This window comes from Oxyura jamaicensis, chromosome 3, assembly GCF_011077185.1.
Source record: "Oxyura jamaicensis isolate SHBP4307 breed ruddy duck chromosome 3, BPBGC_Ojam_1.0, whole genome shotgun sequence".
In the NCBI taxonomy this organism is placed as follows: Eukaryota; Metazoa; Chordata; class Aves; order Anseriformes; family Anatidae; genus Oxyura; species Oxyura jamaicensis.
The window spans coordinates 70,237,281-70,253,949 of NC_048895.1; the positions used below are offsets into that span (position 1 = coordinate 70,237,281).

At 37.0% G+C, this 16,669-nt stretch overlaps 1 protein-coding gene across 1 annotated transcript in view; it reads left to right on the forward strand.

The window, feature by feature from the left end:
• REV3L (REV3 like, DNA directed polymerase zeta catalytic subunit) overlaps positions 1-16,669 on the forward strand; it is a 119,584-nt gene that overhangs the window by 74,706 nt on the left and 28,209 nt on the right. The window contains exons 13-18 of the mRNA XM_035322117.1: positions 1,710-5,910; positions 6,276-7,258; positions 7,853-7,935; positions 9,061-9,186; positions 10,729-10,921; positions 13,338-13,449. Of these exons, the coding sequence (XP_035178008.1) occupies positions 1,710-5,910; positions 6,276-7,258; positions 7,853-7,935; positions 9,061-9,186; positions 10,729-10,921; positions 13,338-13,449 (5,698 nt within the window). The remainder of the gene's footprint in view (positions 1-1,709; positions 5,911-6,275; positions 7,259-7,852; positions 7,936-9,060; positions 9,187-10,728; positions 10,922-13,337; positions 13,450-16,669) is intronic.

Here is a 16,669-nt window from a genome sequence, read left to right on the forward strand (position 1 = left end):
AATAGTAGGATTAATACATTACTTGATGTACTTACTCATATGATTGGTTTTGCAAAATGCACAATTGTGCTTTCCTTATTTACTATACTTTGTAACTTACTGTAAAAAGGGATGTTTCTGGCTAATGAAATTGTATCTTAAATCATTGTTTAAATTGTAGGATAGTCTAAGTATTTTGAATATTCACATGCAGGAAAAGAATGTCCACTTAAAATAAGTTTATTACTGCTCATTTAATCAGATATAAAGTAACTTCTACTATATATAAACTTTGTAAACAGGAGATTCTCAAAACAGTCCAGTTCAGCTGAATTTAAAAAATGTTTATCCACAAATGAATCTCAGTGTCCATAACATCTGATTGATTGATAGTGTTTTTGCAGTTTTCATATGTGTCTGAATAGTCAGGTATCATGCAGATGTTCATTTGGCGTTTCACTGAACTCCCATTTTCTTGGTCTTCAATTAATCATCCTCATTCTTTGTGTGGATACCTCCTCCTACTCCCAAGAATCACAGGCTGCATCTCCCAGCTGTGTTTCACAGCTCAGTGACTCTGTGTATGTATTCGGAAGTGTTATTAGAAACGGATTGAAACTTCCTTTTATTTTTCTCACCCAGCTACAAGTAAATTGCAAAGATGAAGGCACTATGAATCTAAAATAATCCACAAATTAGTTTAGACTAAAAAAAAAAAAAAAAGGCAAACACTCAAAGGATCTCCCATCTAGTATGACAGTTTGCAACTCATGCTTCCAAATCATACAGCATGTTTCATTAATTCCTGTTCCCCTTCAACATTTCAGCTAGAGTTGTGGACACATGAACAAACAGCCATGTGCTAGGAGCTCTGTGGTATCTGCCTCTGCAGTGGAATAAACCCTTTGTAGTTACTTGGTGTTGACTATAGTTATGAACAAGCATATGTCCTGCAAAGCAGATGTTAATTTGTTACTTACCATCTGCCTGCACACAGTTACTGTGCAGTAAACGTGGTGAAAGTAACAATGAAAGAGAGGAGAAATAGTCCTAGTTCATGTCATGAACCACCACAGCACGTGCTGGTTGTAGACCTGTGTGGAAAAGTTAATGTGAATATGAATTTATAATCTAACTAAATAGTGCAAGCTCTTCACTTAAACACCTGAATGGGTGGTGGATTGCTCTGCTTTAAAGTGCAGCAAACAACCTTACACCTAGCACACAGGACGGTTGATCCAAAGCCCTTGCAGTGTCATAAGCTCATGCTTCAGCTTTCTGTGAAATGACTTTTCTATATGGAGAAAATCATCTAAGTACATTCCCTTGTTTTTTAGAGCCAGTAAGTATGCATACAAAGCAGGATACAATATTTTCTAAAAGTCAATCTCTTTGTATTTAGTTTTTGGAAAATGATTTTAGAAGTCTTTTTTCAGAAAGTCAACATGAAATCTTTGCCAAATATATATAAGTCCACCATTTAGGAGTGACCGACAGAATATCTGAGACAGAAATGTACTAATGATGTGATTTTGATAAAGCAACTCATGTACTTGGGATCTGTTGTTGTCATGATCGTAAATGGAATGTGAGTTAGAAGAGGTTTAGGTGGGCTTGTTTGTTTTTGTAGGGGAGGGCTTTTGTGAAAATATCATTAAAAGGGTTAATACCTTAGGTGTTCTTTTTTTTTACAGGAAAACTAGAATAAAATTGCTTGTCTTCCATTTCAGACAATCCTTTGAATAATGAAAGTTCTCGAACTCACTCCTCCGTCATTGCAACAAGCAAAATGTCTGTAAAGACCTCAATCTTTCACAAAGATGCTGCTACACTAGAACCCCCGTCTTCTGCTAAAATTACTTTTCAGTGTAAACACACAAGTGCCCTTTCTAACCATGTTTTGAATAATGAAGATTTAGTAGAAGACCTCTCGCAACCAAACACGGAAACAAGACCTGAACTTTCAGTCCATTCTCTTACAAAAGAAAGCACTTACACAGCAAAGTACCCAACATCATTCAGCAATAGTACCCATGCAGAAAACTCACATAAAGAGGGTAACAAGAAAGATACTCTCCCTGTTCCTTCATGTGAAAATAATATTTTTGAGTATGAAGATGATATTTCATCAGTGAGCAGACAAATACCTAGCAGGAAGTATACTAGCATCAGAAAAGCTGAAAAGGATGTCTCTTTTATGCATGTGGGCCGCCACATTGGTGACAGCATGTTGAATAAAAACTCTTTTAACTTTTCAGATTTGAGCCACTCTGGCCACTCCAAAGGTAAAATAACCTCTGAAGTAAATGAAAAATCCAGCAGTGCAAGTATAAATAGTTTTTTTCCAGCAACAGTTACAGAAAATTGTGAATTGGTGTCTTGTTCAGGAGGTAGTCGAACTGTGGTACATTCACTTGAAAATAACACTGATGAAGGTGGCCTTAATAAGCTTAAAATTAGGTATGAAGAATTTCAGGAGCATAAGGCAGAAAAGCCAAGCCTCAGTCAACAAGCAGCACATTATATGTTCTTTCCTAGTGTTGTTCTTTCTAATTGTCTCAGCCGACCACAAAAGTTAGCTCCTGTAACATACAAATTACAGCAAGGCAACAAACAGTCCAGGTTGAAGCTGAATAAAAAGAAACATAGTTTTATCAATCATCAGGAGCCTGCAACCGTAAATGATGTTGTATCAGTGAAGGAAAGCTGCTATACACAAGGTAATGCTTGTAGTAATATTCCTGATAAGGATAGTGCTTTACCTAGTGACTTAGTCCAAGTTCCTCTTGAGGCTTTTGAAAACAAAATGCCTACAAGTACTGCTAATTGTAATGACTGCCAGATTGGAGATGGATCTCTTGAAACTGAGCAGTCATTTGGGTTATGTGGGAATAAATACACACTTCGAACTAAACGGAAGGTAAATTATGAGACTGAAGACAGTGAATCAAGCTTTGTCACACACAACTCAAAAATTAATCTACCTCAACCAATAGAAAGTGTTGAAAGTTTGGATGGGTCTCAGAAGTCTCGAAAACGTAGAAGACTTTCTAAAAAATTGCCACCTGTTATTATTAAATATATTATCATCAATAGATTTAGAGGGAGAAAAAATATGCTTGTTAAACTAGGGAAAGTAGATTCTAGTGAGGAAAGAGTAGTACTCACAGAGGAAAAGATGAATTTATATAGAAAGCTTGCACCTTTAAAAGACTTTTGGCCAAAAGTTCCTGACTCTCCTGCAACCAAATATCCTATTTATCCACTAACACCAAAGAAAAGTCACAAAAGGAAAGCAAAACATAAGTCCACCAAGAAAAAAGCTGGAAAACCGCAAAGAACAGGTAGTAAAAATATTAAAAGAACTTTATCTTTCAGGAAAAGGACTCATACAATTCTTTCTCCTCCTTCACCATCGTATAATGCTGAAGCTGAAGACTGTGACTATAACTATAGTGATGTTATGTCTAAATTAGGTTTTCTTTCTGAGAGAAGCACAAGCCCAGTTAACACATCCCCACCTCGCTGCTGGTCTCCCACTGATCCAAAAGCAGAAGAAATCTTGACCAACATGGATAGAGAAGCTTTACATACTAGAGTCCCTAATATGTACAACAGCAAGACTGTTAATTCTAGCGTAGGAAAAAATAGTAGAGCAAAAACTCAGGTTAAGAAATGTAAAAAGAAATTTGCTAGCCCCGCTGTATCAACCAAGAAGAAGAAAAAGATAAGTCAGGCTGATAAAACAGCAGATGATGGAAAGAAGAAACCTAGAACAAAACAAAGACAGAAAACAACAGAAAAAGTGTCCTCAAGAAAGCGCATGGTATTTAAAGATGAAAAAGGAAATACTCACTCTACCACAGAAGTAAAGTTTGTGCTGAAACGTCAAGATCTGCCTGAGATTTCTTACAGCGCACAGCCACTTCATAATCGGAAAGATGGTCCTCTTCCTGGCTATCCAGCAGGATATCTGCCATCGGCACAGCTCCCTTCAGGAGCTGATGCACAAGGTAATTCGTCAGGTTGTTTTCATTCATTGATGGAAATTGATAAGCCTGTAGATGCACAGTGTTTACCTGCTCCTCGAGAAGACCCTCATTCATCTCTCACATCTACTCCTCCGGCACCTGGAAGGGAAGTACCAAAAATGAGCTCTCAAAGGCCCAGAACTCAAAATGCTGTATTTAGAATGAAGGAGCCTGCTCTCATTAAAAACATATTTGACCCATCTAATCACTCAACTCAGGTAACACAGAATGTGCGCATCTCTAAAGATAAGACTTCTGTAAAAGCAGAAGAGATAAAAAATTTGCAAAATAGGTATTTACCGTCAGCTGGAAAATTAAATGAAGCTCGTGACTCTTTGGACACAACAAAGATGGATCAGTTGCATGCCGCTAACTATTTGCATTGTAAAGACAATAATCAACAGCAGATTTTTTGTTTACCAGAGGCTTCTAAGCATTCTGATCCTTGTTCTTCTATTCTTAAGTCATCTGAGGAAAGCCCTGGGCCTCTTCAGTTGCCTAAGAACTGTTTTGTAACCTCTTTGAAGAGTCCAGTGAAACAGTTAAATTGGGATCAAAACCAGAGAGGATTTATTTTCGACATGCCACATTTTAAACCTGAAACGGTAAAACAAAAACCTCTTTCAGACACAACCACGCAACCAAAACCCGTATCTCAGTATAAAAACAGGACTATAGTGGCCCCGTCAGTGTTCAGTGAAGGACAGTCTGGCCTAGCTGTTCTGAAAGAGTTGCTCCAGAAGAGGCAGCAGAAAGCTCAGAATGCAAATGTTACACAAGAACCATTACCGGTTAAAACACAGCTGAGCAGAAGTACGCCATGCCCCATGGAACAGAATAAAGCAGTCAAAAGGTCACGGACAGTCACGTCACCTAGAAAAGCACGCGCTCCCAGGAATACAAAACCTAAAGAAAAATCAGCAAAACTTTCCAAAACGGAGTCCTTAAGCCAGCAGGTCACTAGTCGCATTGATCATTCGGTGTCTGATGACAGCCCCATTTTTTTTTCAGACCCTGGTTTTGAAAGCTGTTACTCGCTAGAAGATAGCTTGTCTCCAGACCATAATTACAACTTTGATATTAATACTATAGGACAAACCGGGTTTTGCAGTTTTTACTCTGCAAGCCAGTTTGTCCCAGCAGATCAAAATTTGCCCCAGAAATTTTTGAGTGATGCAGTTCAAGATCTTGGTTCTGGACAAACAACAGAAAATGACTTTCTATATCATAATGACCAAAAATCTGATGAAGAAAAACAGCATTCATCAAGCACAAGTAAATGGATAAGATCTGGTTCTCTGAGCCCTGAGCTTTTTGAGAAGACGTCACTGGATAATAACGAGAACCACTGCCATAGCCAATGGAGGAAAAATGTTCATCCTTCAGCTTCTAGATCTAACTCTGTCGATACCTCTTGTACACAAGAGACAGAGGTTTGTTTAAATGAAAAGTTCAAATTGAATAGAAGTACAGTAAATAAGGAGAGATTTCTTAACCTTCCTCAGCCAACCAGCTCAGACTGGATTCAGAGCCACATTAGAAAAGAAACCACTTTTGAACCCTGTCAACCACTTGATTCAGTTAATACCTCCTTTGCATCCATATTGTCTTCTCCTGATGGTGAACTTATAGATGCAGCCTCTGAGGATTTAGAATTATATGTTTCAAGAAACAACGAGGCATTAACTCCAACTCCAGATAGTTCACCAAGGTCTACCAGTTCTCCTTCACAATCAAAGAATGGAAGTTTTACACCTCGTACTGCTCACATTCTTAAGCCGCTCATGTCCCCACCCAGCCGTGAAGAAATCATGGCAACTTTGCTGGATCATGATCTCTCAGAAACAATTTATCAGGAACCATTTTGCAGTAATCCTTCCGATGCTCCAGAAAAGCCAAGGTACTGTGTTAAAGGCATTTCTGTCTACATATGCTTGTGATTATATTAAATTTAATTTATTCCTGTAAACAATTTTATGCTGTTACGTGGCACAGATGCATGAAAGATTCCATCTGATATATCTATATTTGAAGCTGAAAATTATTGTACTTCTGCAAATACCCATTTTCATTCATGACACTTTCTTTTTTTTTTATCGTTTGATATTATTGCAGTTAGTGAAAGTCTGCCTGCCTGATTTGTAAAAGAGAGATACTGCCCACTGTGAAAAGACTAGTTAGCAGGATTCTGCTTGTCTATCATCTTGAGGAGTGCCTGCAGTTCAGTTTAGAGCAAAGCAATAATTCAAACTATTTTCTTTTCAGGGAGATTGGAGGACGGCTTCTCACAGTAGAAACTAGACTTCCAAATGATCTGCTTGAGTTTGAGGGTGACTTCTCATTAGAAGGTCTACGACTCTGGAAGACTGCATTTTCAGCAATGACAGAAGGTCCTAGACCAGGGTCACCTCCTCGTTATGGTCAGTCTGCTGTTAATAAAAGAGAAAGTAATAGCCATAAAACTAGTGAAGACAAAAAAATAGTTATAATGCCATGCAAGTGTGCTCCAAGCCAGCAACAAGTTCAGATATGGCTTCATGCCAAAGAAGAGTATGAACATTTCAAGAAGTTGCCTAAGAATCATCCTGCTGAGCTGGAAAAGGCAGCTGAGAATTTCAGCTCCGTGGTATTGTCTGGAGAGAAATCTAAAGAAGTAGTAAAAGCAGATAAAGATTTAAATTTGTCAAGCCCAGAAGATGAAAGACCTGTTGTGCCTACAAAGGATTCTCCTGGTTCTGTGGCAGATCCTACAAAAATACAAGCCAAGGAAATGTGTGATAAGTCTGTAAGTACTATAGGAAATTCTATAAATATTAAAAGTGACATAGACTCCAATAAACCTCCATCTGAAAGCAAGATGCTTACTCCTTCAACACTAGAACGGGATAAGGAGGAGGAGGAAGAAGATTATTACGTCAATTATAGTTCACCAGATTCTCCAGTGCTTCCACCTTGGCAACAAGTAGCATCTCCAGATCCCAAGCAGTCCAATGCTGAAGATGCAGAGTGGAAAAGTCAGGATGTTATTTTGTCTTCTGTGGAAGAAAACGATGTTGCATTTGTTGGAAGTGCACAAAATTCTCCATCCACCCAAGAGGATATTAAGATGACTTTTGACATGTCTCCATTTACACTTAGGGAAGATCCTGGAAATTCTGAATCCGTTTGCTTACATAGTACACCCATCATGCAAAGAAAAAATAGTGATGGAATACCTGAAGTTTTGGGGTTTACTCCTTTATCAACAGGTAAATTCATTAACAGATCTTAATGATACTCAAAAATTTTTCATGAATATGATAAGATATATTTCTTTTGACATGTTGAGAAAATGCCTAGATCTTCACAAAAATTTATTTAAATTAGTTTGCGAAAGGAAAAGGCCTGCACATTGTTGTTAAAATAACTGTTTAATTTTGACAAAAGTCTAGTAGCAGAACATACTTGTGCTTCTTGATGTTGTTTAGTGTCTGAACTCCAAAATGCTGGTTAAAAAATCTATTTAAAAGTATAGCTTAACTTGGAGGATTTGAAAATCTTGTTTGTTACATTGCTTTTAATATTACAAACATCATTTAAATGTAGAGTGTAAATAACATTCTGATGTTTGAGATAAGGTGTGGTAAATTACTGGCTGTGTACTGTGCATTCCTAAATGCCCATAAATACCAAATAGTAATAGTTGTGCTTTGGATTGGAGAGAGAATAATGTTATATTTGTTTATATATTAAATATATGTTTATAATGTTAACCAAAAGCCTCTGGTTGTTTCCAGCATGTTCTTTAGTGTCTAGACAATATTATTGAAGATAAACAGTTTTTCACTCCTCTTTGTTTACAGAACCAAAAACCCAGAAACTGTGTCATAAGAGAGGAAATAATACTGATGGTCTTCGAAGAGTACTTCTAACCTCACAAATGAAGGTAAATAAGGATATTATGCACAGATATATTTTTATTATGCTACACTTACATTGCCATTCTCTTTCTAACTAAAATAATCTTCCTCATAAGTTAACCAGATGCCTTTAGTACATTTTTTTTTGGAACTTTGTAGAATTCTTTAAGATGATTTTCTTTGTTGTTGTTTTTAAGATCTTGGAAAGATATTTAAATGGGAGAGCACAATTGCTGTATAGTCAGTATACGCTCAGGAAGAAGAAATAAGTTTTATTTGCATCAAAACAACAAGTTGGATTTTGAGGGTTATGTTCTGTATTTAAGGGTAGCGAAACACTAATGAAACAGTAAGAGACACCGTCTAAGAATGTTGTGTCGCTGTTTTGTTTACAACATGCTTATTAAGTTCTGTTGTGATTTCCCTTTAATACACACGTGCACACACATACACATGTTTATATCTCTGTGTGTTTACATTAGTTTTCAGACAATGTTTTAAGTGTTTTCTGAAAACATAAAAGGCAGTGAATGGCACTGGTATACTGACAGAGTAGAAAGGGAATGGATCATGTGAAATGATCAGACTGGCATGTTTTCCTTAAAGAGTATTTCTGCTCCCCTTACTGGAAACAGAACAGTCGGTTAGGTGCATCATGGATCTGACCTGACAGTCTTTTCTTCTGTTCTTAATATACTGGTACTCACCCAGTTCGAGTGGGTAAGTGTACCCTTCATTCAGTGCCATTATAAAGTGGCGACTGAAACAGGGTAATTTTAATATGAATTATTGGTCAAGAGCAAATGGAGACTTGATGGTTCCGCTGTCCTCAGGCTTCTAAGAAAACTGACATGAATTTATTTAAAAAAAAAAAAAAAAGTATTTTAAACTCCCTTTGGCTTTACTATGATGTTTCATTAACATTATTCCTAAAAAGGAGAAAGATACAACTTTTGTTTCCCTGCTGCAAAATGATAAGAACAGTGAAAGCTTTCTTTTAGTAATTGTAGGGTAGCATTTTCATTTTAATTGATAAACTTGTATTTAATTTTGACACCACTGTGTATTAATTTAGCAACCTGTAATTTTTTCAATACGTGTGTGTGCGTGCCTATGTGTATGTGTGTGTTGCTTTTTTTGTTGTTCAATAGAATCAGTTTGCTGCCCTTGGTGCTCCAAAGAGAGAGTCTTCTGAGATCGAAGGACCATCTTTAAATAACACTTACGGTTTTAAAGTCAGTGTGCAAAACCTGCAAGAAGCAAAATCTCTACACGAGGTAACTTACATTATGTGTTATTTTATAAAACGATAGTTGATCAGGCTAGTTTATAATGGCAGTATTTAAAAATCCTTTCCTCTGGATTTAAAAGTAGTCAGTGTGTGATGTCTGCAGCTTCAAGTAATAGCTGTACTAGTTTCAACTTGATCTCCACATGCTTTTATTTAATAATATTGGACTAAATTTCAGAATATTTTGTTGAGTAGATGGTAGACCTTCCTTTAAACAAACACTAAGGGGAAGATCAGGAGGAGGCAATAGTAGGGTTTTCTATAAAGATATTACTGGAAAAAATAGTTGGTCGTAATTTCTACAGATCATTTCCTTAACAAGGAAATGTCTTCTGACCTCATTCAGTCAGCTGTCCCTCCCTGTATCTCTCTCTACATGGTAACTTCTGAATCTGTTGGCCATTGCTGCTGCATCTAACAGAGTGCTAGATAACCCAAAGAGAGTTTTGATACGTTTTGCGTAGGTCAGTGCTTGGTCTTAGGAAAAAGATTAAAATGAATGCTGGAGAAAGGGCTGTAATGTGAATGCTGTACTGCTGCATTTGGCTGCTGACTGGCCAGCTGACTCACAGACAGTCCCTGTGTCCATGACTTGGAGTTAGCTGTCCACCAACTTACAGATGAGGTTGGGAGGTAGTTTTATGTGCTGAGTAGCTAACATAGGAGAAGCCACAAGAAGCTAATGATATTGCAGGAAATGGAGATGTAGCTTGATAGAGCATTCTATTTCAATGAGATGGCTCTAGTGATCTAGGACACAAGAACAAAGCAAATCAGACTGTCCCCAAGGCAGCTTGCTTACTCAGATGTATTTGTAATTTTTCTCTTGTAATCCTCCCAACTCACTCATTAATTTATCAACTATATTATGCAAGACAACACAGAAACAAAATAGTGTTGAAGCAGTATTAAATACTGTATAAACTAAAAAGTGTATGATAAACAGGAATTAGCATTTTCTTAATGCAAACTATTCTGCAAAAAGGTATAGCAACGTGATGTGGAAGTTCATTCATGCAAGTTAAGGGAAAAAGAGGTATTCTCCATGTCTTCCTGTAAGTGAGTTAGTCTTCATGCCTGTTCGCAAGTTTGGGGTGAGGGAGGGAAAGAAAAATAAAGAATGACAGTGATGCGTTGTTCCTGGTGAATTTGGTAACTGAATTTGCCCAATATACTAAGCTGTTTGAAAATACTGTGAGAATTTAATTGTTATTGAGCATTTCTGCTTATTTGTATTTGCTTTGGATACAAGAAGGTAGTACTCAGAAACAAATACTGAATTTTAATAATCCAGTGTAAAAATGTATTAAGTGGTTGATTTATTTGTAATATTGTGCTTTTTGCAAAAAAGTAAGGTCCAGAGATGCATGTTTAATCACTTCTATTAATTTTCAAGTGTGACCTCTCAGTTACAATATAGAATGACCGTATGAAAGCCTGTCATTAGTTAATTTGCTTTTTTTTTTTTTTTTTTTTTTTTTAAGAAAGCTCCAAAGTATGCTAATTTATTGTATTTATTTGTTGGTAGGTCCAACACCTTACTCTCATCAGTATGGAGTTACATGCTCGAACCAGACGAGATTTGGAACCAGACCCGGAGTTTGATCCGATCTGTGCTTTATTCTATTGCATCTCATCAGACACAGCACTGCCAAATACTGATAAAAAAGAAATCACTGGTGCTATTGTGATTGATAGAGACAGGACACTCTCAAGCCAAGGTTCTTATTTCTTTTTTTCTTAACATACTTTACAAAATATACTTGTTTCATAATAATCAAACAGTAGCAAGCAAAATATAATCGAGTATCTATATTACTATTTAGCTCATTTAATTTTGTCTTGTTGACTGTTGGATGAATGGCCATATTAAACATAGAGTTTTCCTGCTTATATCTTCCAAAGAACTATTGCATGGGCTGTAAACCACAAATAATATACACATGTGCAAAATATCTATGCTTGCGTACTTGTGGACAAGCTCCTGCAGTGTTCTGAAAATATAAAGAGGAAAACCTGCCTTTAGTTTCCTACTCAAATTGCTGGATAGCTACAAATAGAAAATGTTAAAAGCAAGACAGTATGTTTTATATTTTACTTAAGGGTTATTTTTGTGGTTTTATCTGATCCTTTTAGGATCTAAACAGGGGCCCTTATTCTATTGTACCTTTTTGGCTTTGTTTAGACCAGTGATACTCAACCTGTGGCTCTAGAGCCGGATGTGGCTCTTCATGGCCCTACAGGCGGCTCTCGCAATGTAGGCATCTGATCGGCGCTCCACTCTATCAGGCAGCGCGGGGAGCACTGAGCAAATGGACCAGCAGTGTGGGAGTCGCTGAAGTTCCCCCTCCCATAGGGGGAAAGAAAAGGAGCTGCTGGGATCCCCCCACAGGTAAGAGTAGAGATCACCTCCCACCCAGCAGCCGTGGGGCAGAATGGGGAAAAACTTGCCCTTTTGCCCCTTCCACCCCTCCACCTCACTTCTTCCTAGCAGCCAGAAGGGGTTGACAATAGAATGCTGCTGGGAGAGAGGATGCTGATGTGTCATGTCGTGATGTATCAATATGTGATGATGATGAGGCAGCATCATCACACATTGAAGTGTCATGATGGAAAACAAAAATCACACTGTTGATACTTGATTTTTATGGTGCTCTACAACTCCATTTAATAAAGAAGTGGCTCTCCAGCTGTTAAAGGTTGAGTACCACTGGTTTAGGCTAGTAAAAAAAAAAATTGTCCTCTTTCCTTTAGGGTTTCTTTGGCATTGTGATAAGTATTAAACCACAAAATACTGTCTAAAATTAAAAGTCTGGACAAAAACCTACCAAAAATAAAATTAGCATTAAGGCATTAAGGCAACAGCTCCTTCTTTTGCCAGTTTATTTTTCAAAGTATCGTGGATATTTTATCATTTTGCACTAAGTCATTACTATTCTGAAGTTTATTCTGCTATTATATGCTTGTTACTTTCTTTAGGAAAATTATCTCTGTTAACTTACTAAGTGAGATTCGTCACAGTATAGAATTCTGTGGCTCCCTAGGTGCGTGCCAGTCTGATAAATAATTAAGAAAATGCTTTCTGTAAAGGGGTCCAATAATATTCTGGAAAAAAAGGTTCTGATTTGTTTTTATTAGTGAAATGAAATGGTGTTTAAATGTTCGTGTGACATTTCTTGCTTTCATTGATGTGGGCTGTCAATATTTTCTTGGTTAGAACTTTTTGAATTCCCTGTGGAGTGACTTGACATTAAGATACACCTTTTTTTCCCTTTTTGTATTATCGCTTTGCAAGTTACAGTACTCATTTTAACATTTATTACTGAAAGCATGTGTTGTGTTTTGTTGTGTTTTTTTTTTTAAATATCAGGATCTTAAGAATGTGTCAAAGCTGAATGCCTTTTAAAACTGCAGATTGTTACCTTAATCAGAGATAGTACAATCTGTTGTTCAGAGAAAATGAAGAGACAGAGCATGCGTTGCGTATTATTCTTCACTTAATTTTTTTTTGTATACAGAAAGGCAAATGCTCAGTTCGTACATGAACATGAATTTAGCAGTTACCCACGCATTATCAGTGTAGACACTCTTAATTTGCACTGTGAGACTGTGAGCACACTTGCTGATGTTTTTCCGTTTCTGTTGGTGACTTCACAGTGTTTTTAAGAAGTGTACTGAAAAACAAAATTATACTGTTACGTAGCATTTTCATTCCTCAAAGCATTTTGCAAAGAACTACTCTAAGCTAGCAATTAAAATAAATATTTTGCATAAAAGCATTGTGTGAGCTGTCATATATCCTTTAATACCTCTTATTCAAAAATAATTCTCTAATATCTGGACTCTTGTACATTTAAAATGGTGACACATCTTTTGAATTAAATTCATTTATATGTGAGAATTTGTGTGAGATTACTGCTGTAGTATAATTTTATGAAGTGAAAAGAACAAACTTTTCCACCCAAGACGAACAGAATAAGTTTCTGGAATTAATTGTGTTAATAATCAATGTTAAAGATTAAAATAGATATTTTCCTTATTTTATCATTTTTTAATGTTTTATTCTATAGCAATATTGTTGACTGAAGTCATGGAATTCCTTCTAAAATGTAATGATTTGTTTTACTTATTTTCTAGGGAGCAGAGACCAAGCACCCTTGCTCACAAGATCTGGAGTTACAGGACTAGAAGTCAGTTACGCTACTGATGAAAGAACTCTTTTCCAGGAAGTAGTGAATATTGTAAAAAGGTAGCATATCTGTACGTTCTGCTTTTATTTTTCAGGCTTGGTACAGCAGATTTAGTTCCTTCAACCCCTGCCAGTCTCAAATACTGATTTTTGTTGTTGTTGTTTCCCTCAAAGGCTTATTTCTAGAGTGGACAAGCATGGTGGTCTTTTGAATAAAAATACTTTTCTGCTTTTCCTTTTCTCTGACAGCAAGCACATTCAGATCCTCTTAAGCAGCTGAGTTACAGTCTTGAAACTAATCAGCCATATCGGTAATCTTCCTTAACATACGTCCTTTCCTGTTAATCCCAGAATTCATCACACATCTCTCTCTCAAACTCTCAGAACAGTAGATATTAACAGTACTGGGAGCTATAGAAAACCCCTTAGAAAGGAAAATTTTTTCTAGGGACTCTGAGGCAAGGCATAAAAAACTTACGTGTTACTGAAACTGCTGTGGACAAATTACAGTAACCAGTAGTTGAAAATTAGTTTCCTTCATTAGTTTTGTCTTCTCTGAATGGAAATCCCCTGCTCCATCAGACTTGGAAAACTGCTGATTTTCCCCATCTCCACCAAGTCTGGGAGGACTGTTTTGCAGCCTTTGGCTTTGTGAGCAGGTAGGAACCACAGACTCCACAATACCACAGTAGGCCTTCAGGCCCTACTGACAGAAGTGCAAAGCCATAAAATTGCAAGGAAAAAATAAACAGATTTAAACTAAAAGTCACGCTACTGGAATACAGGCTCAAGAAAAAAATGTGTACTAGGCAGAGTACATTTGCAATTCTTTCTCTCTCCAACCAGAAAACCTCTGATGAGAAAGACAATGACCAACCCCGTGAAGCCAGAATACAAAAAGAGTTGCTGAATGCAACCAGCACAGGGTGGGTTCTGACAGAGCAGCAGATCCTTGTTCAGAGAAGACAAAATTCAGGTAAGGAAATAATTTTATTTTTCTCTTTCTTGGAAATCTAGTGCTCCATCAAACTTAGGAAAAATACTGAGAATAAGAAGCTGCCAATAAATTAAAAATCCTCCACCAGTTGTGGGAAACATTAAAGAGAGAGTATAGGAAAGATAATTCAGCAGTTAGGATATATGTTTATTGCTGAAGAACAGAAGAAGTCTACAGCTGTGCATACTGAATGCATTACTGAATGAAAAAAGCATGCAATTTTTGTAGTACTCCAAGATGGACTATACTAGGTTACTGACTGACAAACCTCTTAAGAGATGCTCTCTTTCCACACCAGGCTAGTATGCCTTTTTGACTCAACAAATTTATCTTCAAAGATTGAGTTAGATAACTAGTATTCCCAGAATACAAAAGATTTGATCTATTTATGGAGGAGGAGACTGCTGTCTTACATAATTCTTCTTAGTCTGCTTACCTTCTCCATCTGTGAAATATGACCTAAGGAGTCAAACTTCTACTGAATTTTCTATGAAAATGCTTTTAAAACTTGGACCCCATCTACAGACTGAAGCTCTTTTTCCCTCTTATTTTCTCTAGCATAGGCCAAGGAAAATATGAAATTTTGCTGGAGTAAATAGTTCGTAAGCACAAAATAAGGGTTTAGGCTCAGAGTAGCTTTAACTGATGGAAAAAGTGTTGTAAAACCGCCTGATTAAAAATTAGTGGACTGCAAAAATCTTCCTTAATAGGAAATGAACAAGCCAACAGCTTTAATGGAAATCTTCAGCCTGAGGAATTATTTCTAAAATAACCTTCTGTTGCTCTTTTTAAGCTATTTTTTTCCAGCGCAGACTAGGTACTCTGGTTATTCTGGTAGGTCCACTTAATACAAGGTCTGATAGGTCAGAGAAAGGAAACAGTCAGGCCGTGTTCAAGAAGCATTACCGCTTGAGGCTCATGGTGCAATGCATCAGGCTAGAGTGAATGACAGAACTTCTATCCAGCCTTGATTGTCCATACCAGCTTGTTGGTACAGTGAGCAGAGTACATCGTCTGTGGGAGGAATTGTCTTATGCTGTCCAGTTGTAGAATTCTTGTTTCCATTTCTAGTCATTCACTTTTCAGTTGGCCTAATTCTTGCTCTTATTTCATATATGTGACGTTGTGGAACATACTCATTTGTTTCAAGTTCCAATCTTTCATTTCTCTGTTTAGGCCTTCGTTCGGGTCCCTGAATATTAGAAGTGGTTGATTCTGTCACTTTCTGTCAATAGATGTAAATTCCAGTAGAGCATATTACAGAATTCTTAACCACTGTTTCAGCATACAGATGAGGAGAGGTGATTCTGGGAAAGGTTTGCTTTATGCGACTTAGCAAATACTACTTTATCACTTAGGTCAGCAGCCATCAGAAATCCACAGCTGTTAAATGACACAGAGTTATCTATACAGATAATTTTTACAATGTGCTGGTAGATACTGAGGGACATAGATGCTAAAATAAACTAGTGTTATAGATCTCTACTACTAGATTGTTGGGAGATCCCCAGTTGTAGGGAGGTTGGAATTAAATGATCTTTAAGGTCCTTTCCAACCTAAGCCGTTTCATGATTCTGTGATCAGTGGGGTTTTAATGCTTGAAGATGTTTTATTCTTGGGCTGTACCACTGGTCTTTTGTCAATGAAGAGTGTTTCCCAAAGCTAATTTTTATAGTGGAGTTAAAGTTGCTGTTTTGTATGTTCATCAAAGACAAATATTGTTTCAGAAAGTTCAGTGGAATTGATTAGCTGAAGTTGGATTGAGTTATACTTCCACTGTGAAATTGTTTACTAGATCTGAATGCGCACAGCAAGATAAGCATTTTTCCAACATGACAAAGTAAATGCCTAGATAAAGTGAACACCAGGTTAATTGTTCTCCTGTGAAATGAATAGAGGTTGTCTCTGATTAATTTGGGGCAGTTGGCAAATGAAAATGGACATCCTGAGGCCTGTAGAGCAGAAGAAAACTTGATTGTTCCTTGTCTGTAATCACCATCTGTGATTTCATCTATGCTGAAAACTACCATATTTGTCCAAACATTGAGGGCAATAAGTACCTTTATTTCTACATTATTACTGAGTGTGATTCAGCTGTGGAATGGGAGTACTTATAAGTGTGGGTATCAAAATCTATTTAAGAACAGCTAAAAGAAAGCACATCATTGCAAAGGAAATTTGAGAATTCTCTAATTCTAAAAGATATTGAAATACTGTGTTGCTTGAGGGTTGAGAGACAGGGAACAGTTGGAAATGAAGAGCCAGGGACCTGAGTTTGGAGGA